Below are 26,691 nucleotides of genomic sequence, written 5' to 3'. Positions count from 1 at the left end.
CCCTCCCCGGGGCGGTGCCGGTGCCGCTGCCGCGGGCGGCGGCGGCGCGGGCGGCGGCGGCGGCGCGGGGCCATGGTGAAGATCGGCGTCCAGCAGCCGCCGGCGGCCCTCAAGCCGGAGAAGGAGAAGGCGGGGGGCGATGGGGCGGCGGGCACCGTGCTGCTGCCCCCGGGCGCCGTGAGTGCGGGGCGGGCGGGGACGGGCGGGCGGCCGCCGCGGCCCGGGCTGTGCGACCCGGCCCCTGTGGGGGCCGCCGGTGATAGCCCTCTTTGCGCCGGGTCTTCTCCCTTTTCTGCGAAGTTAGAGCTGATGAGAGCAGGAAGGTGCGTGCGCAGGGTCGGGTGTCAGCTTGGAGCTCGCTCCTGTTCGGAGAGGCGCCCAGGGGAAGATAAAAGTGTCCGGTTTGATGGATGTTAGTTCACCTCCTAGAGGGTGCGAAGGCATCTGAAGTTTGGAGAAGCAGGGAGGGGATGGGGCAGGGGAGTTGCGCCATTATGGGGAGCCGCCATCCTTAGGCACTGAAGTAAATGGCCAGCGTGGACAAGTGGCATCAGAACTCATCCGTTTGGTCTAGGTGGTTTTGCCTGGGGGAATGTGATTTGGGATAGATCATTCGTGGGTGGATTTCAAATTCTAACATCTCTGGAGGCTTAGGGTTGGCATGGAGAAGAGGCAAGAGGAACAAAACAGCTGGTGCTGGAGCAGGATGAGAAGCAAGGAGATAAGAGCACGTGCAGCTCTCTAGATGTTTTGCAGTTTTCAAGATGGGAGTTGACATGCTGAAGTTGAATTGCTCTGCTGGCTTCGGGTGATGGGTATCAGAGGGGAACGAGTGCACACACCTGCAGACGTTGGGATCCTGCCAGGTGTGACGTTGGGATCCTGCCAGGCATGAGGTGAATGAAGGCGTTGGGGCATCCCTAGCAGATGCAGAGCATGGCTGGGGCCTTGGGGTAGAGTTGTGTTGAGTCCCATCCCGATGGCTTAAGTCACGGGCAGGCACTGGCAGGCGGTGCTGGGCATGAAGCAGTGGTGGTATGGCTGGTGCCCCTCTCGAGGAGGGGAAGGTGAAAGGGGCACTGTTGTGTTTGGCTAGGAGTTGAGTGTTTCTGAAGTCTCTTGTGCTAGAGAACCCCCTGCTTGCAGGCTCCTCTGTGAGGTTGGACCTGCTGGGGTAAATACCACACTGCGTAGTGGGAGGGTCTTGTCCAGAGAGGTAGGCCTGACCCACAGCATCAAGTCTGCCTTGTTACAGTGCTTCTGTCTCAGAGCAGGAGACTTAAATGGCAGTTCTGTATTCCTCATAAATGCCTAAGACTGTGCTTGCAGTTTGGCCATTTGATGAACCCTAGTATGTCACTGACTCAAAAAACTATGGAGGAGCTGTGGTTTTGCTCCATTCCTGCAGCAGTGCAGAGTGTCCCTCCTCATGTGTCTTACCAAGCGAGTGGGAATTACCTGCCCTGGAGAGCTGCTCTGCGGTAGGGGCTTCAAGAGATTGCTCAGTTCTGCACAGATATGCTTGCAGCTCTCAGTTGTGCTGTCAGTGTCTGAATGTGCTCTGTCTGTCATGATTTCATCTATTACTTTAACACCTAGGAGCTGTACAGAAACCTGTAATGGGGGAATGTGGCCAGCTGTGATCTCTCAGTGATTTCTAGACTTCATCTTTCCTAATTATGAACAAAAGAAGGTGGCAGATTTCTTCCCACCTTTGATATTCAACCCTGAAAGCTGACTATCACGCTGGACTTCCAGCTCATGCTGCCTTTAAACCAGCTTTCCGCAGCTGGGAAGTCGGTTGTTCTGCCGATCCTGCATGAGCTTGGGCAGGATCCAGCTCCTTCTCATGAGCACTGTGAGAAAAGGCGTTTAAAAAATAATAAAAAATAAAAGTGACAGAAGCTTTTTTCCATCATTAGTGCTGCCAGATCTCAGCAATCAGAATTATTCTGATTCAGGTCCTGCCAGATGAATGAAATTGGCTTAGGTAGCAAATAATAAATTTTAGGTTCTTTATGTTGCCTTGGGCCTCTCTCTGACTCGTGGGGGGCACAATGTTGTTCTTTTAAGCCCACGTGAACTATAGAGGAACTTAAAAACAAGAATTTAGAACAAAGACTCTTCAACAGTCTCTTAATTCCAGCGGATAGGCATGTAAGAAAATCAGCATAAGACCTGTGACAGAAGGGCAGGAGCAGGTTGGGGTGAGTCAGTGCAGCATGAGGGTGTCCAGGGAGCAGCACATCCACTGACAAGAAGGTGGCCTTTTCCTGATGCTGTTTTTCAGGGCATCTGTGACACTGGATTCTTTGGTGTAGTTTGTACTTAGCTGGACCGCGGGAGTGTGCTGCTTTGTAAAACACCCAACTTGTGGGCTTGGTCTTTCCGCAGCCAGGCTTTCTTGCCGTGCTCTCTCTCCTGCTGCCAATAATTCTTGTCTGTGTGTGTCTTTCTCTAGCTGCCTCGCAGCAAAATGGCATTGGTGACATGCAAACAAGATGCTCTGCATTCCTTTCCTCTTTGATCTCACAATTTCAGTCCCAGTGATAGGAGCCAGAGCTGGGCAATGATTCAGCGGCAGCTTCCGCAGCCTGTGAATTTTGGCAGGTGCTCCGTGAATGCAAAGATGTGGCAGGCAGGAAGATGTCTGTGATGCTAATGTGTCCTGAATAGTAGTAGGTGAGGAGTCCTGATAGCAAGCTCACATGTGCTGAGCCTTGTTTCTCCCCTGTGCAGCTCAGTTTGGATTGGAAAGAATATGCAGTTTGAACTCTGTCAGAAAAATCCACGTAATTTTGAAGCAATGGCAACATTTTAAGGGCTTATAAAAGAAACAATCTTGTTGTAGGAGCTGGGAGGATATAGCAGCCTCGAGCAGAAGGCAGTTTGAGGTTCAGTCAGTAAAATAATTTGTTGTGTTCATTGGAAAATATTTTTTCAGATGCAAACTACTATTCAGTGAGTTTTAATTGAACTCCAGATTTACAGTCTGAAATGGAAATAAATACATAAGCTGTGTCTTTAATTGTGCTGGGAAATACACTCCTTGCATTTGTGATGGACGTCGAAATCCACAGGAATCAAGTAAAACTGATGGCTGGAGCTCTCCAGTCAGAATTTGGTTTGGGTTCTTTTTTTGGTCGATTCCTTGTAAACCCTCTAATACTTGCAGCTAGTTATTCTACAGAGACAGTGTGAGAGCCAGAGGAGAAGGGGTTTCATTAAAATCTGCTTCACGAGATGTAAATGATAAGTATTGGAGGGGAGAGGCACCTCTCATCCCCCTTGCTCTGTATGTAGCAGAGACTGGCTGCTCAGCTGCCCTGGCCAAGGGCTCTGCTAGACACTCCTCCCTGCTGGCCTGGGGTGAATTGTACCTTACAGCAAATGCTGCAGCGCAGACAAGGTGTTTGTGGAGACCGGGATGGTTTGCGCATGATGCGCAGATGCGCATGATGGTTTGCGCTTTCACAGAAACCTGTTGGTAGAGGAAGCAGAAAGCAAAACCTGTTGTTCTGCATCTGGGAAAGGCTGTGCTGAGATGGCGTGTGCAATTGTGTTCATCTTCGGCTTGCCAGAAGGATGAACGTTGAAGGGAGGGCGATGTCTGCTCAGGCCGTGACTGCTAGGTCTGGCTGGTGGGAGAGAAGGGCTTTATGGGTGAAGCAGGAGGACTGGGAGAGCTCTCTCCATACCTGCAGGCCTGGCAAGCCTGCTGGAAACACCTTGGCAGTGGGTCATAGGCCTGGGGTGTGTGAGGGGCTTTCCAGGGTGCATACAATGGTGTCCTGTGGGTGTGACTGATGTTTTTCTGTGTGTTGGTTGCGGTAATACCAGGCTTTGGTTTCGTGCCTTTCATCTCGTCCGCATTCCCCAAGACTTGACAAGACTCTTCCTTTCAGTGGGCTTTGGATCACGTCCTTCCTGGTCATATGGAAAAGCTTCCTACAAGGAGCTGCTTGCTGTCTGGTGCTGGATCTGTCCAACCCTTCTGTCTCTGTGTGGTCTCTTTGTAGGCTGCACCTCTGCACGACCATCTGGTGGGGTGCCTCAACCTCCTGGCTGCAGGGCTGCTGCTCCCTGGGCAGCCAGTGGCAGCTCCTGCCCTGAGTGCTGTTGCCCTGTTTGTACAGAAATAGCAGGGGAAAGCCCTGAAACCCTTGGGGAGCGTATTACCTGGGTGGGCGACTGCCTCTCTGGTGCCCGGGAAGCTCTCTTTCCTGTGACTGCCACTGCGAAACTCCCCAGTGAGGAGCAGGTCCACTGTGGATGCAGAGCTCTTAGCAGGCAGATAGTGTCTTGCTGCTGGGGGTGTTGCTGTGCTCCCACTCCCCTGCCTTTTCTTGCACTCAGACAAGCATGTGAGCCGTGACTGCTTTGCATCGACCTGAACAAGCCCAAGAGGACACGTGCTTCATGGGAGGTGGCACCAGATCAGAGCAGGACAGGCAGCAATGCTGCTTCTGGTCTTCCCAGAGGTACCGATGCATCATGAGCAGTGATGCTCCAGAGCTGGGCTCCAGCACATGGGGCAGGTGGAGAAGCAGTGGCTCTTGCTGGCCATGCAGGCATCTCTGCCAGCCCTGTAAAGTGGAATCACACCAGCTTGGTAGAAGCTGCTGTGCCAATGAAGGGCTGGGTTTTGTGACTGACTTCCTTGCAGGATGCTGTGAGGTGGAAGACAGATGGTGAGGGAAGGGGATGTGAGGAAAAGTCTTTTAAACAGGCTTTTTCACAAAGCAAGCTGTAAATCCAGAGAGAAAGAGAAAAACTAGCTGGCAGCGATGTGGATTGTTTATGCTCGTTGACGTGTTTGCTGGCTTGAGTCCAGGCTTGATGCTCCTGAGCTGCAGGTATTTTCACCATGTTGAGGTCTTGATTTAGTGACCTAAACATGGTAGATATTAATTTGAAGAAGCTGCCTCCTGTAACAGAAGGTTTTTCCTGGCCTTTGCCCAACCTTCCCATATCCATGTGGGCTGAAGTGATGACTTCTTTTTGTGTCCTGTATGGAGTCATCAGCTTAAAAAGAAGCATTGGCACTGGTTCTCAGTCCTCTGTGGTTTGGGGATGCCTTGGAAGCAGAGGAAGAGGACTGAATTGGAAAAAACCATCTCCGGACCCTTACAGGATCCGCTCTAGTGAAATACTAGACTTGAGTATCTTACCGGACTCTGGACATGAATATTTGATATTCTAGCTGAGCATGACAAAGGATCTGGCTAAAACTGGTGGGGCGATTAGGAGAGGGAATGACTGTTTCTAGCAAAAATGTTATAAATGTGACTGAATTTGGAAACATGGAGCTCACTGATGAAGGAGATGTAGACTGAAGAGCTGGAGATGGAGAAACTTGAAATGTCTGTCTAGAGGTGTGCATTTTCCCAAAGCTGGGGGAGAGCCAAAGCCCATGCAGCTTTGCATGTAGGTGCTCTCTACGTGGGAAGAACCTCCTGCGTTTACCCTCTTTGGGCACAGCAATTTCTTTGGCAAAACACAGAAAACCAAGAAATACTTTTAAAAAGAAGCAGCTTTAAAGGGTAAAAATGAACCAAACGTAAGTATGAGGTGGAAGCTTTGCTGCATACACTGCATGTATTAATACATCCTTGCTCTGCTGTAAGAAGCCCTGTGCTGTGCAGTGATACGCAGAACGCTGGTTTCCACCCTGTCACTGCAGTGTGCTGCTGGCGTGGCGGTTCGGGAAGAGGTGGCCTGGCAGGTGTTGTGTCTATGGCTGCTCAGAGGAGGGGAGCTCCTCCACAGCAGAGCGCTGCTTCCAGGTCTGAGAGCTGGAGCATCTGTGGAGGATGAGTTGTCCTTGTGTGCAGTTTTGCAATTCCTACTTTTGTTGCTACCAAATCTTTGCTCATTATTGGGTTTACAGGAGATGGAAATGGCATTTTCGCTTCTGGATGGGTATTTTCTTCCAAGGTGATGTGTGGGAACCTAGGCATGGGGATTTTGTTCTTTTTTTAATGCCAGTGTTACCATTTGAGGGAGGACAGTGTTGAGGGGGTTTGGGTTTTTTTAACTCATCCCTCTGTACTTGCATTGCAGAGTTGTCTTCCTTGCTGCCATGCCCTACCATTGAAGTCAGTTTGAGCAACAAAGCAGAGAAGGGTAAATTTGCCTCCTCTCTCTTGCTGTTGTTAAACTAGACACTGTTTCTTTGTGGTGAATTTTCGAGTGTAGGACTGACTGTCAGGGTTTTCCTACGCTGCTGCTGGGAGAAGAGATAATCAGTCAGTGTTCTGAAAGGGAGCAGTGACTTCATTTTGTGGTGTGATACTGTGTAAGCCCTGGTTTTCAGGGAACAGGCAAATGTAACCTGAAATCTGGTTCCTCATTAAGTTGCTTCAGCTTGTACTCCAGGAAATGCTGGACTCTGACCCCTCTGCTTGAAGTGAACAGTATGGATTTACAGCTCTGATGCCCCCTCTCTTCTGCAGAGCCAGCAGAAGGCAGTACCCTGGCTGTTCCAGCTTGTAAGCGTCTTGGGCATGGCTGTGTCCTCCTTTCTACCAGCCTTTTGAGAATCAGTCACCTCTAGTGAAAGAGTGAGGTGGGACAGCGATGGCTTAATTGGCCACAACCAGATCAGCAGTGCTTGGCTTGCCCTAGGTGACATCCAAAATGGCTAATTTGCTCTTGACCATCTCTGCCTGCCTGACTGTAGAAGCTCAGAGGTGGGTGCTATCGTTTTAAATTGTATGTTTACATGGACCCCGAAACTATCTGGACATGGAGCTTCCTGCAGGGAAGCAGTGGTTATAGCCCAGCGGCGGTGTTCAAGTGAGTCCTCTGCCCAACTGTTGCTCTGCTCTGGTGCTTCATTAGGATCCAAAGCTGTCACTGATGGTGAACAACTTCAGGTGAAATAATGTGAAACCTTTTGGTGTGTGTGGAGGTCTTTTCCCTGTCATGTTTTCTGCTTTCAAATATGTTGAGACAGCACCTGATCCTTCACACCTTTTGCAAAAATGTGTTGCTATCTCTTGGCTTATGCCCAGGATTCCCTGGGCCTCTTGCACAGGTTGGTAGGTATGTTTGTTTTCTATTGGAGCAATTGTACAATTTTAGTCCAGGAAAAAGTGAGCGTGTGGCTGTCAGAAGGGACGTCTGTCCAGCTCCTTCCCAAGCACATGGTCCCACTTTCCTGCCACAGGACAGCTTGTCACTTTGGTGGGCAGTCAGGCTTGTGGCTTGCTTCTTTCCAAGCCACATATGAAGGTGGAAGGAAGCAGACTCTTTTTGTGGGCAGCTGTTAGCAGCTTCTCTTCACCTGGGAGGAGAAGGAAGACTCAGCTACACGAAGAACAAGCTGAAAGCTTTTGGCCTTTCCTTGCCTTAGTTTATCAATGTTCTTTAATATTTTTGGCATTGGTCAAAGGTCTTTTAAGGAGTCAGGTGTCTGCCCACCTGCATATGTCTTTACCTTTGAATCAAGTCTCTCTTTAACTTTGCCAACCTCTCAATTTAAGAGCTTCCCCTATTCCCAGAGCAGCTGCTGTGCTTCACTCTTGCTTGAGCTGCCTTTTTGTCTTTAATTGCTCTAGATAGGTTTTGAGACCCAATGCCCAAGCTTAACCTTCATTCTTCTGCTGGGGAAAATTCCTATTCTTTTAATGCTACCTTCCACTTCAGGGTTGCAGAAAACCCCTGGCCTTCACTTGGCTGTTCTGATTCCTTCCTTCTCCCAGGTGAGATCTGCCCAGGTGCTCCAGAGCCTTTTAGCTGTGGTGGTGGAGCTGCCCCGGGGGCAGGGACTGATTTTCCCCATTGTCGCACTGAGTGGATGCAGTTCCTGTTGATATCTGGAAATCAGGCCATTTATCAGGCACCATATTTTGGCAGTCAGGCTGTTAAACACCCAGGTTGGGACATTTTTTGCCTCTATCACAGCTGTTTATTTTCTCTCTGCCTGCCTGTTCAGTGTGACACTCGGGGCTTTAGCTGTGTGCCTGGTAAGAATAGCTGTATTTTTACAGGGGGCTTTGTTGGTTCTGCTAATGCTGCGAATGGTTTTACTCCTGGGAAAGAGGAGAGGGAGGCTGGAAAAACTCCAGCTGGCAGTTGTTGTGGCTCTGCCAAAAAATAAAATAAAAAAAATATGGAAATTAATTCCTCAACCCTGTGCAAAGAGGGAGGAGAGGCAGCCTCTTAGTTCCAGAAGAGGATGGAAAAAGGAGAGAAGGGGGGGGGGTTATATCTCTCTTGCTGACAGGGGAGAAGGAAAATATGATCACTGAGCACTTAGGAGCTCCCATATGCTAGGCTGTGTTTTTAACATCCTGCTGTCTTTGTCATATAGCAACAAAGCTGGGGGTTTTAATTAGCCAGTGGTTGTTTTTGATATTCTAATTTCCAGTGCTGCGAAGGGACTCCTGAGGCAGGTGGCTTTATTGCTAGTCACGTGCTGTGGTGTTGTTTAAAGATGTGATTAGATTCATTTATTGCAGCCTTTTTGCCTTTGGCTGTGATAGTCTCTTAATTACATGCCTTTTTTTTTTTTTTTTGGCTTCCAGGCGTCTTTGAGTCCAAAAGCCATCAGTTGCGCTCTGTGGAAATGCTGCTGTGTGCCCTGCACAAGCACTGCTCAAGTACAGTGTGCAGGGAGTTCAGTTGCCTCGGAAACTGTATGCCATATATATGTGTGTGTGTGTGTCTCTCCCCTCCCCTCCCCAGGCATGCACACATTATTTTCTTTTCTGACCTAAAGCATTAGAAATGCTCTTCAGCCTGGAAGGACTTTCCTTCCAGGTGATGGGCTTGTTCAGAGGCCTCTCATTGCTAGTGCTGAGCACTGACCCCTGTGACTCTCTGCCAGGGCGATGGCCCAGGCACTGTTCCCTCCTTGGTGTCACTTGGTATTTCTCCTCATTTCACTCCCTTTCCTCCCTCCAAGTGTAACTGCTCTTGAGGACAGGACTCCTTTTTTGTTCATGTGGCAGAGGAGCCTTTTTTGGATCATGGGAGATGCTTTGGTGCATGCAAGGATGAACTGCCTTTGCTGCGATGATTTCTCTCTCTCCATTCCTCTCCCCCGTCTTGTCTTCCTTCGTCTGCCTTTTCCCTGTGCATAGTCTCAGTTTCCTTCTCCAGAGCTCTAGCTTGGCAAGTGCTCCAGTCTCAAACGCTGGCTGGCCACCCCTGCTTGCTCTGGCCGTCCTGGGGGCTCTTCACCACCGAGCTCCCCTGGGTCTGAATGCCTAATACAGGAGTGGTTGTCTCTGGGAGGGGGGTCTGGATCTCCTTGCCCTACAGTTTATCCCACAAACTCTCCAGTGTTTTTTCTCATACAGAGCAGCAGCAGTAGGTGCTGGCAGTGCCCAGCACCTGCAGGCGGTAGGGATGCTGTCTGTGGGGTGGCTGGATGAGAGGGTTTTGCTTCACGTGCAGGAAAGAGCAGCCTGTGCTGGTGAGGACATGGGGGTCACTATCCCGAGACGTGACACTCAAAGCCAGGCTCAGCACATCAGAGGAGAGGTCAGTCTGTACCAGCTTACGCACACTGCAGCAGCAATGCAGTTTTCCAGCAGTCAGCTGTGGGGTTTTTCCATCTGAAGTCAATGGAGATGCTGCTATAGCAAGTCCTTAAGTTTTGTAAAGCAGTAACTGATTTTGACTGTGAATATGGGACTTGATGTGCTGGAGGTAGAGACTTTGAACTGATTTTTTTTCTTTTCCCATAGTCTGTATTGGCCTTTAGTTACCAGAAATGAGTAAACGGCGAGGTTAGTTAGATTTTCTGATGTGGGTTTCTTAGGTTTCGAGCCTGCATCCTTTGAAGAAGCCGTGGCTGCCTGTGGCAGTATCTGTAGTTACGTCAGTGCATCTTCTACATTGAGAGCTCAGGCTGCTGCTCCCTTGAAGCTGCTCCCTTGAAACAAGCAACCTCCCAGAGAGCGATGACATGTTTTGCTGCCTTTCAGACAGTACTCGTCTCCAAACCACGTCCCTTTGAGTATTTACTCTGCATCGCATTTCTCTCCTCACTTGTCAGTCGTCAAAATCATATCTGCTATTTTTAGTCGCCCCAAGCTTCTTTGCCTGTTGGGGGTGTATATTTAGACACTTGCCGAGCTTTGTCCCCTGTTTGTCAGGCCCTGCTACACCTAAAATGAAAGATTTCAAACCTGTGTGTTTCAGAAATGCAGGAAAAGTGGTTTGTGGAGAACTCAGCTGTTTCCAAAGCTGAAGAAGCAGGAAAAAGGTATGAGCTGAGTCCATCTCTGCCAAGGCGGTGTGCAACTCAGGAAGAGACCAAGGCATGATATGACACCTTTAATTTCCTCACTTCTGTAATCTTCAGGAAGACATTGCTGATGAAGAAACGATAGAATCAAATATCTATTTTTCATAACCCTGTACTGTATTCATGAGAAATATCAAAGGCAGCATGTCACTGGGTGTGGTTCTTGCTAGCAGCTCTTACTAGTTTTGTGTGTCCAAAGGCTCAGTGCCGTGAAGCCAGGAGGGTTTGCTCAGCAGTTGGTGCCCTTGGCAGTGCTTGACAGGCATTGATGGTTTCCCTGCTCTGTCTTACTCTGGCCTTTGGACTTGATTTCCATGCTATGGACCAGACATTGTACCTGTAAAGCACAGCCAGGCTTTTGTCCTCCAGCCCCCTGTAGTAGAGATGTTCCTTAGCCATTCAGTAACAAATAGGGATAACAGGACACCAGCCATTTTCATCATGTCCTCAGCAAGAACTGAAATTCTGAAGAAAATCCACGAAGACTGAATTAGGACTTTTTCTCCTCCCTCAGGCTAATTTCAAGCCTCCTCTGCCAAATGGTCTGTACCATAACTTCATCCTCTCCCATCTAGGTATCTGCCGGCTGTGCTCTGCTCCTGTGCCAGCCTTGCAAGCAGGCAGAGTGCTGAAGCGTAGTGAAGAGCCTGTTTTATCCAAGGAAAGGAATTCCTTTTTATATTCCAGTATCTTGTCTGCTGCCAGGCACTGGGCTGAGTGTCTGTGAAGCAATCGTGCTTGCAAACTGGAGCGGAGTCAGCATGTCTGGTTTTCCAGGCTTGCATGCTGGAGCTTCCTCTGTCTCTCACCCAGTGGGATGAAGTATTAGCAGGACAATGCCTGGCGGAAAACCAAGATGCGCAGGCACTCTTCTTGAGAGATGGTTGCTTTCCCCCATTGCCCACGCAGAGGAAGAGTGAGCTGTGCCTTCCCCTCGGGTTGTGCAGGGGAAGGAGCTCTGCCCACGGCTTCTTTCAGTTTTCCCAGTGGAAAGGGAGCCAGCCCAGCCCTTTCTATAGGGTCAGCACAGCGGTGGCTTCCGCTGCCTGCACTGGCGCTGGAGCATGCGGTGGTGCCAAGAAATATGGAGCAAAGAAAGGATCATCGCATGGAGTGGCAGGGTTTTCCTGCCCTGAAATCGCAGAAGGATATTCCGCAGAGCTGTGGATCTGTCTGTGCATCCTCCATCTGTGTACATCCATAGCACCTGGACCATGGGACATCATGCTCTTCTTCTACTGCTGTCACTTCTCTATCTGTTTGTTCATGGAGGAGCAAATGAGTGCTTGTCCTCTGCACCGCCCAGAGAGAGGAGGAAGGACCTTATGTTGATTTTTGTGTAAAATATGCCCATCTGTTGGAATATCATGTTTAAAATGATAACAAAAGGAAAGCCCATTTGCTGAACTGAAATACCTGTCCCTGCCTCTTCCCAGGGATGGTTTTGACACCAACTTTTGCCATTTCTCTTTGCCAAAAAACCCCATAGTTGTTTGAGGCAGAGAATTAGTAGGATGGCTTGTTGCAAGAAAAGTATCTGGTTAATGAATTCTTATGGAATATTGTTAAACATCTGGTGAACGTACAGCATTTTTGTGTGTTAATATTTTGATTTTTTGTCTTCAGTGGAAATGCATGTCTCGAAGGTGTGATCTGCTCTTCAGGAGAACCCTGCTGCCGAGTTTAATTCTTTTCCCCACCACCAAAATTCATGGAGACCAGCAATGCTGCCAAATCTGCAGAGTCTGCCATGCGGCATGAGCGTGGTGCATGGTTTGGTTTGCTGGTTTGTCCTGGTGTCTTTCTGGCACGGATGGCTTTCCTGCAGCTTGCTGCTGGGACTGCCTGGTTCTCTTTATGATAAGGTTAGCTCCTTGCTGGAGAGCCAGGTGTTCCTATGGCAAGAACAGATGGAAATCAGCTGCAATGGATTGCCCATTTTTTAAAATACCCACATTTCTACTGCAGGGAGTGGCGGTCCTGTGGGAAGGAGGTACATTGTGGCGTGAGCGGTGCAGCAGCCTGTGGAAGAAGCTTCTTGGATTTTTCCAGCCTGGTAAAGATTTGTTATCCTGGGTGAAATGCTGCTAAAGCAGGTTGCGCGCTGCACCGTCCACAGGCTGTCAGCGCTGAGAATGCCTCCAGCCTGAAGCCGAGGTGCCAACTGGCATGTAGTTGCTTTTAAATTGTAATTCATTCACAGTGACAAAGGCTGATGGCCTTTCAGTCTGCTGGGCTGGGGGATGGAGATGCATATTTTAGTGACGGTTTGCGCAGGTGATTTTTATGCAATATTTTGCAGGACTGTGGTTAATTGTTCCCCTTGGCCTGCCTGGCAGCATTTTTAACCTCACTGCCTTAATCCCCACTCCATCAGAATGGTTGCTGCTGAGTTTTTCTTTCCCCGCTCAGAATTTGAGGGTTTTTTTAATTTTTCCTGGTGTTTTGTAACTTCTCCTAGGGCAAAGCTCTCCTTCACTTCCCCTACCTTCTCCCAAGATGCAAAATGCAGGCGTTTTTCCTGAAGCCATTGAATGCTTTGTAGGGAGCTGAACTCATATCCTTTGGCAGTGAGAGGTGGGATGTCTCACTGTGTCTTTGGCTGTGCAAAGAGCAAAGAGCTGCTTTAGCAAATAGCAAACCAGCAAGGGCTTATTTGCCCCTCCCTACCATTCTTCAAACACAGGTGGTTTTTTTTACTGGGAGTATTTGTTTTCCTCTTTGAGTCGCTGTGTCCTTCTGAACCCTCTCCCCAAGCTTTCCATGGGGTTAGCACTTGCAGCTCACTGAGGAAGCGAGCAGTGCATTACCCATCATGGGAACCTGGCACCTTTCGGATGTAATTCGCTTGTGGAGCATTAAACATTTTCTCAGCCTTGCTTCAGTGTCAGTAGCAGAAGATCTTTTCGTTCCTCTTCACCCCCACTGTCTGCACTCTTTCTCTGATGACATGTATCTGGAGAAATCTGTTTTTGTGAAACACTTGACATGCAGCATGACTCTCCTGTCCTACCAGTTCATGTCAGAGAGCCTTTAAACTTCCTCTAGTAATGTGACTTTTTTTTTTTTTTGTGGCTTCTCACAGTTGCTGCCCCTCGTCTGCAGGAGGAGAGACAGGGAAAGATTGGAAGTGAACTTAAAATGTGGTATTCTTCAGTTTGCTCATCCCTTTATTTGGTGGAGGAGCAGCAACAAACTGGTTACACTGATCCTTCAGTGTAGAGAGCTGGCGGTGAACAGAGGTGCTGCGGATCTTTCAACAGCTGGGATGAAGGAGAAATAAATATAGATTAGTTTCTCCTGGAGGTGTGCTGGAATTGTAGCTCTCCCAAAGCAATTTGGTCTTTGCAATTATCAGTCTGTATGTGGCCAGAAAAGAAAAAGTCAATGGCTAGAGCAGTCCATGTTGGCTGGGTGTGGAGCAGGTAGCAGAGGGGTTGCAGGACCCTGGCTCTGCCCCTGTTCTGTACCTCAATGGAGCTCAGGTGCCGGGAAGGTGGAGGGGATCCCTGCCTGGTGGGCTCCCCATGGGTGCCCCAGGGATGGTGGGGTGCTCTAGTCTCAGGGCAGGAGCGACCTGATACCTCCAAGCCTGGGGCTGAACTGCTGCTCTCACGAGGGCAGCTCCAAGGCAGGGAAAGGGGAAAGAGGTGTTTGCTGCCAGCTCTGCTGGGCAGAGCTGATCACATACCACCAGAGGGTGGCAGGGACCCAGGGTCATCTCCCCTTGGGCCTTCAGCACCTGCACCACCCTGCAGGTTTTGGCCATGTTACCCTGGAGAAACATCTCTTTAAAAAGTGATGAATCTTAGAAATGAGAGGCTGTTGTTTGCTTTTAAAACTGTTCCTCCAGTTCATACTGGTCTCTGGCTAGCTGTGGAGAGTGTCTTTCTAATCAAACACATCCGATCACGTACTGCACAGAGGGAGTTAATCTGCGTGAGTTCTCCCTGGCGCCTCTCTCCCCTGCCTGCCTGCTCAATTGAGGGCAGCTTTTGGCTCTTCTGTGTGGAAACTGGGGCATCTCTGAACCGGCTTCTTTCATCTGCTGCTGAAAGGCCTTACATCCTCCTGCTTAACATTTTGGAGGGTTATTTTTGTAGTAAAACCAAGAACATTGTAGGCTGGGATGAGTGGTCCCCAGGAGGTAACCCTGCCTTTGCACTGCCCTCCTTTTTGAGGGCTGTAACAAGGTGAGCTGGCTACTGTCTAGAGAGATTGGGCAGTGCTCAAAAACGGTGAGTATGTTTTCTTTTGATGCTCTGACCATATTCCTGGAAGGTATGTGGGAATCTTCTTGAAAATGAAGTTGAGATCAACACAGTTGTTTGGGTAGGCTCACCCCAGCACAGCCAGGAGAGGTATCTCTCTGAGACCAGTAATTTCCACCTCAAAAATTTCCCCTGAAAAATTCTGCTAGAGTGGTAGCATTTTAGCAAAAATTTTTGAGTATAAATACATAAATGCTGTTACATTCAGTAGCCAGGAACTGTTAGTTCCTGATTTCCTTTTTTTCAGTTGCTCCTTACTGCCCACTGAAACAAAGCTTGACTTTGTTCTGAGCAGTTGGTGGAAAGCAGAGTATACATATATGTGTGTATGTTCACATACACTTTTTTTTAAAATATATTTTATATATTATATAAAAAAATATATGTTTGGGGGGGTGGGAGAGCAAAATGCACAAGAAGTGTTTTATTCATGCTGTCAGAAGTGAAGTAACTTCTCAGGACGGTGCCTGCCTTCTTCAGTTGCACACCACAAACCTGTGCACAGCCTTTGCATAAAATACAGTTGATTTTCTGATCCCTTGCAGTGGCAGCTGGCAGATACTCTTGTTTTTGTCTCGCAGGAGGAGCCAGCTCCCACGGTGCAGGGCAGGAGGTCATCGCTCAGCGGGGTGTGCTACCTGACCATGGGTGTCCTTGTACTGCTCCTGGCCTTGGTCTTTGCATCGATGTATGTGTACAGATACTTCTTCGTCACCCAGGTAGGGGCAAGTTGGGAAGGACTGCTGGCTCTTCAGCTGGAGCAGCCAGACAAGCCGCTTCAGCCTTTGAAAGAGATGGTGCTGTTCTTTATTGCTTTGCACTGCGGTAACTTGGGAGCCAGTCCTCTGGGCACTGCAGTCAAGGCATGTCTTAAGTGGTGGGCTCAGGCTCACCTCCGTCCCGACTGCTAGGAAAGGCCTTCTAGAAACTCTCCTCTTGCCCTCCCTTGTGGCTTTGTTTTGACTTTTTTTTTTTTTTTAACTCCATAAAAATATTCTGCCAGTTCTACCTTTTAAACCCAACGTCACTGCTGTCACGGGTAGGGCAGTCTGAAAGCATGGCTTATTGTGAGGGGAGAGCAAGCCTTGGAGAGAGCAGGGAGGTACAGGCAAGGGAACAACTTTTTGCAGTAGGTTTTTTAGGCCATAGCACAGCAAAACTGTGTAGGTGTAACAAAAATAGGTGCCACTATTAATAAAGTAGGCAGAGAAGTGAAAAGCAAGTGGGAGATGGTATGGAAGGTGAGCCCTCGACATCCATTACATTCAGCACCTTTTCTTCCACATAGTATTTGCAAAGCTTGGCCTAGCTGAGGTGCTGGGCTGGCAGCATTGTGGTGACTCAGAGCATAGGGAATGAGGCGGGGCAGAGCTGCTTTTTAAGGAGGAAACTGCTGAGCTCTGTGGCTTGCTGAGTGTTTTGCCAAGAAACCCCAGAGCATCAATTTGCACTGAAGCCTTCGTTCTGCTGCAGAGCAGCTATTAGTGAATGAGTTCTCCCAAGACCACTGGCTGCCTTTGTCTCTGCAGCCAACGCTTAGCCACTCGGCAATATAGTCTTTTTATACACTCCCTTGCTTCATAAATTTTCTTGCTTTCAAATTAATTTGCAATCTTTGTTTTAAGATACATCAGTGCTTTATTACCTTTTGTCGTGATTTAAGCCCACCCGGTAACAAATCACGACGCAGCTGCTCGTTCGCTCCCCCCTCCCCCGCCCCCGGGGGGATGAGGAGAAAACACAAAGGCAGGGTCGGGGGTGGAGATAAGGACTGGGAGGGATCACTCGCCACTTATGGTCACGGGCAAGAGACAGGCTCAGCTTGGGGAAGAGACAAGATCGATTTAATGTGCTACCAGTCGAACCTGAATGAGGACGCTGGGAAGGGCACCCGAACCTTAGAACACCTTCCCCCCAGCCCTCCCTCCTTCCTGCCTCAGCTCCCCTCCCGGTTCTCTCCGCCTCCTCCCTGTTATATACCGACAGAGCCAATTTTTTATATAACAATATATTTATTGAGAATAGCAAGCAAGCAGCGCTGGGCGGCCGGGGAGTCCGCGCTCTACCAACGGCTCGCAACTTTATGTTATAGTTACATTTCTTATATACAGTTCATGCAGCCCTTTCTTGTAAGTCTCGGCCTTGTCCTGCTTCCTCTTTCTTCACTCGTGTAGGTTTGTTACTAGGCAGATTCGGTCAATCTTCTCAAGGGTGAGTGTTTTTTGATGTAGAATGTCTTTTGATGTGGAGAAGTGCAGTCTTGGCAGAGTTAATCCCCTTATTTGGTAAATTATAGCCGTTGTTTCCTCCTTATCTAGTAAGTTATAGCTGTTGTTCTTTTCCCTCCTTAGCTAGTAAGTTATAGCCGTTGCTCTTTTCCCGTGACTTTTACGCACCATTTAAGCAAGCCTTGTTATTTACACAAGGCATCTGCTAAATCTCAGTATGTCTCTTCCCCCTTCCCGATTGGTATGTAAGCCTTATTGTCTTCTTTTAATTCAACACGAATTACACAATGTCAGGGAACAATTTGGTTCCCTGTCGATTACATCCCCCCGGCGGTGCAGGGCAACAGGGGACGGGGGCTGGGGTCAGCTCGCCACCCCGGGTCTCTGCCACTCCTTCCTCCTCGCTCCTCCCCTGCTCCACCGTGGGGTCCCCCCGTGTTCTCCCCGAGGCGCTACCACCGTCACCGATGGGCTCGGCCTGAGCCAGAGGCGGGTCCGGCCTGGAGCCGGGGGAGCTTCCAGCAGCTGTGAGCGGGAGCTGGCCCGGCCGACCCTCCCCCGCTAACAAAAAAACCCCATGCACCACACAAACCCATTACACCCAAGCTCATTTATACCTGATCTGGAAACCCTGTGACAACTGTAGGGCTGCTCAACCCTCTCCCACACCACTGTGATAGTTTGATGGCACCCTGTTGCAGGGCTTTTGGTGTATACACTTCCTTATGAGATGAAGCTGCCGACACTGAGGAAGGTTGTCAGCTGGGTTATGGCCTGCATTCAGTCCATCACCCAGTCAGTATCTACCATTGGTGTGTGCTGAATGGCACTGGGAAATGCACGCTGGTACATTTGGGGCCACCTGTTGTCACCCCAACTGCCTGCCTGGGATACCAAATGACAGCTCATACCCAATTACACAGCAAAGCCTATTCAATGTGGTCAGAGATGCTTTGCAGACCAAGGGAACGGGGCCTTTATGTCTCGTTCTCCAATGGCTGCAGTTCGTCCCTGTGATCCTCCTGCTCAAACTTGATTTCTCACCATGCGTTAGCTCTCTTGCCCATACCTTGTGCTTCTGGAGCCCTGGAGAGCAGCAGCTCCTGTTTTGCCGTGAGGTGAAGCTGCTTTGTTTTGGTGCATTTTCCATATCCAAGCTACAAGCGCCTTTAGAAATGATGCTCTGCTTGCCCCAAGCCTATATGCCTTATGTAGAAAAATGCAGTTACTGGAAGCCATGTCTATAGATGGATGTGAACAGCCTGGTTATGAAATTTAAGGCAGTCAGTTTGCCTTTCTGAATTCCTCCTTGTGAAATCCCACAGGGAATCCTTTATTCCCTTTGGACCCGTCTAGCAGGAGGGGAGACGTGGTCATTTCACAAGGGTGTTTTTCATTATATCTTCATCAAGAACATTTTCTGGTAAAAAGACTGATCGTGAAATATATTCAAGCATCTGTTTGAAAAGAGTTTTTTTACACAGTACGGGTACATTTCTTCCCATGTTTGCTGTAGCTGTTAATGGGGTGTGGGGTGTATGAGTGTTGTACCTCCACCTGGATCTCGTCCCTGCAGCTGCCCCGCGAGAGCGTGTTTCACTGCGGCGTCCTTTATGAAGACTCACTGTATTCACCATTCAAAGGGCAGCTGGAGTTGCATGAAGATGTCAAGATTTACATTGAGGAGAACTACGAGCAAATCAGTGTCCCAGTGCCCCAGTTTGGCGGGAGCGACCCTGCGGATATCATCCACGATTTCCAGCGAGTAAGGAGCTCTTGGGGCCTTTGGGGGCGTAGCACGGGACTGAGCTGGGGTGCACCAGCATGGTGCTCATGTCACATATGTCTACGATGATCTTGTTAACTGAGCTGTCCTCTGTCCCAAGGCCCTCTCTGAGATTTTCCAACATGCTCGTCTTGCTTGGTAGGGAGGTCCTTGGACAAGTTTGTTGCTTAAAGCAATTTCCTGTCTTCCCTGAATTTCCTCTTTTCACCCATCTTCCCAGCCACATTTCATTGCAAAGAGCTCAATTCCTAAATTTCTCTGCCTGGAATGCAGGGTCTGACAGCTTATCATGACATAACGCTGGATAAGTGCTACGTTATCGAGCTGAACACCACTATTGTGATGCCTCCTCGCAACCTGTGGGAGCTGCTGGTTAACGTGAAGGTACAGCTGCAATCCTGTTTATTTTGCATGCTTTTCTTTAGTTGGCTCCTGAGTGCCAGCTAGAATCTCATGGGAAACCAAAACTGCTGTGTCTGTGGAAGTAAGCCTTGGCCCTGACAGAGCTGAGCCTTCACGTAGAGCAAGGGCTTCAGGGGGTTTAGCTGAAATATTAATTTTGCAGGCAGCACAGTAGCACTGGCATGATGGATCAGCCTGACCAGTGTGACGCAGAGAAGCAGCAGATTCCTTCCCTCTGTTTTTTACTGATAATAGGAATCAAGGAAAAAAAGAAAAATTTCCCTCCTTCCACTCTTGCCTTGGTTACTGCTGCAGTTTGCCATTTGCAGAGCTTTGTCACCCTTTGGGGGTGGAATCTGTGCTGCCCTCCCCGCAGTGTTGCAGGTTGCAACACCGGACTTGGGCTCATGTTTTGCTCACAGCAGGCATTAATTGGGTTTAGTACCAGCAGGTTTGTTCAGTTCAGAAGCCTGTACCACAATTGCAGTGACTGGAAACAGTCGTCTTAAAATAGAGTGCTATTTAATCTTAGCAGCAGGAAAAAAACCCAGACTGCAGAAGGTGCATATCTATCTCAGTCTTTTGCAGGTAAAGCAAAGCACTGAGCCTGGGTCTCTGACTCCCTTCTGTGATGGTCTGTTTAAAAGAAAAGAAAAAAACGCCTAGCAATCTAACTCTTTCTCTTTCTTAAATTCCCTTTGCTCACTTGCTGCTACATGCAGCGTGATGAACTTTGTAGGGGTTAAGCTCAGAGGCAAAAAGTTGTGCCTTGAGAGATGCCTGATCTCCAGTCCTTGTCAAACTCCCAGTTTGTTTCCTAGCTGTCCTCGCAATTTCTTGCACTGTGACCGTCTGGCAAATGTGCTGGGAACCCTACTGAGGTAGAACACACATTACTTACAACTCACTCCAAACCAGCCACAGCTTCTCACCATGGCAGGTGACCAGGCCCTGGGGCAGAGGGAAATGGAAAAGGCAAGATTGTACAACCTGACAGCAGAGCCCCAAAAAAAACCTGAGAGATTGGGAATGTTGGTCACATCCTAAAATAACAGATATAAACTCACAGTCAATGAAAATGATACTTTGTCTTTATCAGAAATTGAATTTAAAAAGGGGATAAAAATACAATTTAAATGGTCTTACATGTTTTATTCTTTAAAGGGAGTACAAAGCAGATATGGGTTTAAGTAACTTTCTGATCATTGGGATGGGTAAGTGTCTAATCTGTCTGTGGAGGTTTTAACATGCACCTTAGAGACATTGTTTTTAAGTGTTTAGTTTGGTCTTGAGCTCAGAAAAAGTTTATCACCAGGAGGATAGTGAAGCAGTGGAACAGGTTGCCCATGGAAGTTGTACTGCCTCCTTGAAATCCTTAAAGGTTTTCAAGACTAGACTGGGTAAAGCCCTGAGGTCCCTCCCCAGCTGAATTAGCCTGTGAACCCATGATCTTAATGTCCACAGGTAGGGCCTTACTGGTGGCCTGTGTCAGGCAGAGAGGGCAAATTTCTTCCTGCTGCAGGGACCTTCATCACCTGATGACTTGCCCCCCTGCTCAGAAGTGCTCCTGTTTGGATGCTGCATTGGTCCTTGGACTTGGAGACTTTTGCCTTCCCTGCATCTCTGAATCCAGTCAAGTCTCTAACAAATGAGACTAATTTCCAGCTGAAAGTTTACTTTTGAAGATGTTCAGTGGTTTCAGTCCTGTTTCTAGGACCAAACCTTAGTCTAGCAAATAACACCAGCGGTTTGCTCCAGCAGACTGTGGCAGCACAGGGAGTCAGTGAACCTCCTTTGCACTTTTCTCCCCAGCCAGCCTGGTGCTGAGGTGCCCCATTGCAGTGTGGCTGTCACGTGTCCTGTGCCTGCTCTGCAATCCTTGCTGTGTGTAGGCACGGCTGTGCCAGACCCTGTTCACGTCTTGGCCCTGCTGTCACCGTGTATGCATTACCAGGCCTCTTGTGTCTGATTTTTTTGCCTGTAAATGGCAGCTCTGCCCCTTCTTGCAGGCTATATTCTGTATAGGTGTGACAGTTTAGTGAACAGGGCTGCATAAGTATCTGAGAGAAAAGGATGGAGGGATGCTTCCCTCGTGCAGCAGCAGGAAATTGGAGATGACCCAGTTAAATGATGAACAATCCACACCTTATGCGGAACACAAAATGCTCAAAGCTTTAGTTTTCTTAAAACTCTTGGTGGAGAATTGAAGGTATTGTCCTTGTTGCACAGTCCTGTGATGGAGGAGCGATTATTCCTGACTACTTCAGGTGCCACAGCTATTTAACTCTAAAACAATGAAGAAACTGGATTGTGTGCATGTGTCTGTCTCTCTAAGCCCTCTCAACAGTTCAAGGATATGGCAAATCCTGAGCCCCAGCCCCGAGTGTTAACATGATAGCTCCTGCCAGTAACTGCACATATCGCATGCCCTGTCCTGCACTCTCCCACTGAGAATCAATAATTGAATTTCTTGCAGAACTGTTGTGTTAGTGTAGTACAAACTTCCACTAATAGCCTAGTCCTCCAGCATTAGAGGAGAGCTTTATTGATCCAGTAGGCTATGCCAGCCCAACAGCACGGCATGAAGTTAAGACAGCGTGTTTCCAGGTACATCTCTATGGAGATAACCAGCCCTGTGGTGGAAACTGAAGAGGTGGTATTTGAAATTGTGCTGTTGTTGCTTGCTTTTCCTCTTGTTTACATTTATATTGGACCCAGGATCTGCTGGTTCTTTTATTTCTTTGTCTCTTCTTAAGCGAAAGGGGCCAGAAGTGAGTCTTTGCTTCACGGCCTAGTTAGCATCTAGTCTGCTCAGAAGTGCCCCCCCAGCCCAAGGTGTCCTTGTAACACAGCTGCTTATTGCCACAGTGGTGCCCAGACAGCTGCAAGATGCCCTGAGCTTCCAGGGATCAGCTTGCAGAGAGTCTTCAATGCCAAGCAGATCTCTTTCCTGCAGGGGAAGAGGTGGCCTCCATCCCCAGGGTGCTCCCAGGTACCCCATTTTCTCTCTCCCCATTTTTTCCAGCCCCTGGTTACTTTCTGCCATGTCCCCCCACCAGGCACCCCACTCATCACCCTGGTCTTCACAGTGGCCTCCACCCCAACAGCAGGGAGCTTGTGTGTGCTGCTTTGCCTCAGCTCGGTCCCTGGCGTGAGCTGCCTTCCTGTACTGCCCCAGAGTCACTGAATTATGTTGCAGGGTGATGCAAGTGTGCCGAGAGTTCTCTTTCCCCTGACTGCCTAGCGCTATCATGCAGGGCGGTGTTTCTGAATGTGGTGTCCATCTCTAGTCCCCGTTCCTGTGGGCTATAAGGGCAGGAGATCACTGTGGCTGTGCTGAATGGACCAAGGAGGAGGGGGAAATGTGAAAAACTCAGGAAACTGTTGGAATCTGAGCAGGGCTGGCATTTTTGGTTTTTGCCTTTTGAAGTAAGTGTAAAATCCACATTTTCAGTGGAGTTCCTGGCATTTTGGTTGAGCCTTGATCCCTCTCCAGATGGGTTTGTTGTGCTCTCAGAGTTACAGCTTCGCACACCCTCCTTTAAAACTGGGGTTAGTTTATAACAGGGTTGATCCTACGTTGGCTTAATCACCTATGTGAACATTCAATTCTTGGATTTAATTTGTTTTGTGTGCCCTGCGCTAGTAGCATGAGACAGTTTACTGCAAGGACAGGGAAGCATGTTAACTGGCCTCAGTAAGTGGAGCTTGAGCCTTCAAACAGTGAATTTTCTGCAGTTTGGCTGTTCTTGGTGCTCTGTGTGAGACAGTTCTGTTCAAGGAGTAGATCATGGCACCACTTGTGCTTTATTTTGGTGGAAACTGTGTCGTTTCAGAAAGGGACATACCTGCCTCAGACGTACATAATCCAGGAGGAGATGATCGCGACTGAGCATGTCAGTGACATGGAGCAGCTCGGCTCCTTCATCTACCGTCTCTGCAGCGGCAAGGAGACTTACAGGCTGAAGCGGAGAAGTGCGAGGAGACGTAAGAGCCTTGCTGTGTTCAGCTGTCCTAACTCGCTTTGCCCCCACATCACAATCATTATTTCTGCTGTTACAGCCATGCTGGCCTCTTCATGACGAGAGAGGAGGTTTCACTGTGGGTGTAAGCACACAGGAGATCTCTTGAAGTGTTTCTCATCTAATTAATCTAAACCCAAATATGGGATGATGCTGCTGTAAATGGGTTCAGGCTGCTGTGTTTCTATCATCTATCAGCCTAATAGAAACATTGAGAAAATGGTTAGGGGACCCAGCAATTCATTTACATGTGGGCTCATGAGGCTGAACTAATAGCAGTGCTGTTGGGAACGGTTTGGAAAATTTTTCTAATGGAAACGCCCACTTCAGTGGCAACTATTCAGAGCAGACTAGATCTGCAAATTGCCTTTATTTAATAAAGTTCCTAATAATATGGGAAAAGTTGTGAAGATAGAACATTTGACTACCCTAGAATGATTTCATGAAAATCAGCAATATGTATCTTATATACCTTAATATATCCTTATATACCTTATATATCCTTAATTTCAGTATTTGTATTTATTTGTTTTTAGATACTGGTGTACTTAAAGGCTCACCTGAAACGTGAACCTATAGTCAGTTTGGGTTTGGATCTCTGGGGAAGCTGCAGGGTGCTGATAGCATTTGGGTGCAGAAGTCACCATGGCTGTAGTTCGTGGTTGCTTTCCCAACAGGATCTGCACAATTGTGCGTGGGGCTGCTGGCACACTGGCTGCTGCTCTTGTGGAGCCCTGGCATGGTCCTGTTCGTCAGCAGGGCACCACCGGGTTTGCTGTAAGAGGGGAGTAGCTGCCTGGCAGAGCTGCCCAGAGTTGAGGTCTTGCAGTTTAAGGGCATGGGGAGCATTACTTGTTTCCCAGAGAGGCTGGGGCCATAGCAGGATCAGTGCGTGCAGAGATACAAACTGCCAGAGGAGTGGTGATTTTAAGCCCTCCTTGGCTGCGTTCAGAGCTGTGCTCTGTACCAGCCTGTGACTTCTGCTGGTTTCGTGAGGCTTTCTGGTCTCTGAGTTAACACTGAGATGCTGTCAGCTGAAACCAGCTGTTTCCAGGCAGCTCCCCCAGCTCATGACAGCTCTTACTGCAGGACCATGGCCTAGAGAATATGGCCATTCTTCCAAAGACCGGATTATGCTGCTTTTCGTATGGGCTATGTTGTTGCTGCATTTCTGTGTTCTGCTGTTGCGTCTCATCTGCTTTCCTTCCCCACTTGCTGCAGCTCTTATAGATTATCATTTGTTGAATTTCCCCTCTCCTCTCTTTCAATCACTTCTAGGTATCAGTCGACGCGAGGCTGGAAACTGTCATCATATTCGTCACTTTGAAAACACTTTTGTGGTTGAAACTGTTATCTGCAAAAAGTCATGAAGCCACTCTCCACATGTAACCTTCCTTGGCTTTGCTTGCATACACATGCTCTCAGCCCTCTCTTTAGACATGGTAATCTGTCTTACTTTTTTTACTCCCCTGCTTGTGCAGCTCTAACCTCTTGGGCCTATTATGGCCTCACAGTGGATTCTCTTCTCTCCCTGCTACCTACCTGAGACGTTTGCTGGGCTTAAATTTACACAGTGGTTGAAGATAACCTGGTAGTAGATGCAGCTTCTCCCACACCACAGGATGGAAATCTCTTTTGGAAGCAGGTTTGGGGTTGAAGGGGTGGCTGAGAAATAGGAGTGCTGGAAATAGGTACTCTTTTCCTGGCTGAGTGATTTCAGGCTGGTACAGTGCTTTGGGGCTGCCTTGGCACTGGGACAGAAGGTGTATGCACAAGAGGGGAGGGTTACCATTTTGATGCTGATGTAATGACCAAATATACATAACCAGATGCATTTAAGAAAAGAAGAGTTGTGAGGCTACAGACAGGGTGGTTCAGAAAGCTCAGCAGAGGGAGGGTTTCTGCCCAAACCATGCTGTGGTGGTGCCAGCTTGCTCTGTGCTGTCCCCCTGAAGACCAGATTTCAAACATTGAAAGCAACCACTATGTGGGGTTTTTTAATGACTGGCTCCTGGACTCACCCCTCATCACATCTCCTCCTGAATGTGGCATGGCTCAGCATGACCCACTGAGCAATGCAGGGTATCCTGATGGGTGTTCAGGGTGGGTAGGAGGCCAGGGTAAGGGGCAATGAGGTGGGCTGGGAATGGCACAGCATGTCCCTGCTCCATGACCACAAAACAGAGAGTGAAGTGCAAGGCTGTGTACCCTTTAACACACAGTTGCAGCGGCTGTGGATCCAGGGCAGATCTGCTGTCACTTTGCTCAAGTAAATAAAGAGGTGAATCTTTGATGCAAGGTGCCAAAGCTCCACTGATGTCCCATCTATAGGCTGTGGCTGCGAGTGGAGCCGGGTGGTTTACTCCAGCCTTGTGTCTGTCCTGGCCAGCCTTGCTTGCTTGGGAATATGAGTTATGTTCACACGGGGTCTGCCTTCCTGAGTTGTTGAGATTCCATCTGCGTGCGGATAGGGTGTCATGCCTATGTACAAAGTGGTATCAGCAGCAGAACTGGTAGTTACTGGCAAGTGTGGAAGCAGATTTTTTTTTTTTTTTTTAACAGAGTATGTATTCTTGTATAACTCCTCTGATGAAAGCTGTTTTGATAGTAATTACTGTAGTCCAGCCATGTATCACATTATCTGCAGGCACCATTGTAGTACAGATATTGATACAAGGCAAGATTCAGCTGATCAATATACTGCAGAGAAATTGTGTGAATGAAACTGCATTTCTATTGATAATCAGACAGAAGAATTGCAGAGTAATTAAATATTCTTCCCTCTGTTCTGTAAATATAGTTAAAGCTAATTAGGTTCTTGAAATGCAGGCAATTTTTTGGCTTGAAAGAATGGGGTGAGTTTCAACTTGGCACATTGTTGCTAATTGGTTTCCAGCAAATCTGGACCTGTTCACCATCTGTGGAAATGAGCTTGTTGTTTTAGAAGAGGAAGGATAAAATAAGTGCAAGTATAATCATTAACTCAGCAGAACCAAAAAAAGGGAATATATTTTAGAATAAAACTTTTAAGTAATAATACTGGGAGTTAATTATGTGAAAACAAAATGGGATCTCAAAATGATCATGTAATGCAATAGGAATTAGTATGTCCTTAGAGGCTGAGAATTTCTTTTTTTATATAAAACATGGTCAGCTATAAACATTAAGTTTCAATGAGTAAAGGAGGACACTTTGGTTTCATTCTGCTTTAAGCTTGATGTAAAATGAAGAATTATGTGCACTTCATGCAGGTTAGTAAGGAAATTTCCCACTGCCAGAGGGGTATTTGCTTTTCTAGTGTTGTGTTTTTCCAACGATAACTTGCTGCTAGCCCTAACCTTTCATTGTGGAGTGGATGACAAGAAGTCAGTCAGAGAATTGGTTCGCTTAATGGAAGTGCCACAAACTGGTAAATTTAAGCCCCACATTTCTCTTCATTTCTAGGAACATAAGCTTGCACTCAGGTGAGCATTACAGACCTTTTTCCCCTTCCTTCTTATTCTGCATGAATTAACTAGTCATTGAATATGCTAACTCCGTGCAATCCCGCAGCTGTAAGGACAAACCTTGGTTCTTTAAGGTGAACTAATGTGGTCAGTGTTTCATAGGATGAGAATGCGTTTGTCTAGAAAGAAAACATAAGATGCTTTGTATATTTTGTCTGGTAGGACTCTTACTTCTTAGGAAGAATCCATGGGATAATAAAATCTTTTACCTCTGA

The 26,691-nt window shown here is 48.1% G+C and overlaps 1 protein-coding gene across 1 annotated transcript; it reads left to right on the top strand.

Annotated features, from left to right (window-relative positions):
- On the top strand, positions 1-26,691 carry ITM2C (integral membrane protein 2C). Its single transcript, XM_069792025.1, has 6 exons — positions 1-177; positions 15,114-15,251; positions 18,337-18,525; positions 18,820-18,930; positions 22,785-22,935; positions 24,249-26,691. The coding sequence occupies exons 1-6, from the start codon at positions 73-75 to the stop codon at positions 24,338-24,340; spliced, it is 786 nt and encodes a 261-aa protein (XP_069648126.1). The 5' UTR covers positions 1-72; the 3' UTR covers positions 24,341-26,691.

The sequence above is a fragment of the Haliaeetus albicilla genome, chromosome 9, assembly GCF_947461875.1.
Source record: "Haliaeetus albicilla chromosome 9, bHalAlb1.1, whole genome shotgun sequence".
Lineage (NCBI taxonomy): Eukaryota > Metazoa > Chordata > Aves > Accipitriformes > Accipitridae > Haliaeetus > Haliaeetus albicilla.
Note: the sequence above shows the minus strand (reverse complement) of the source record. Positions and strands in the feature narration are given on the sequence as shown.

Coding starts and splice junctions, on each gene's coding strand:
- ITM2C (XM_069792025.1), top strand. CDS start 73: ATGGTGAAGATCGGCGTCCAGCAGCCGCCGGCGGCCCTCAAGCCGGAG. Junction 178..15,113: donor TGCTGCTGCCCCCGGGCGCC/GTGAGTGCGGGG, acceptor TTTGTCTCGCAG/GAGGAGCCAGCTCCCACGGT. Junction 18,526..18,819: donor TCATCCACGATTTCCAGCGA/GTAAGGAGCTCT, acceptor CCTGGAATGCAG/GGTCTGACAGCTTATCATGA.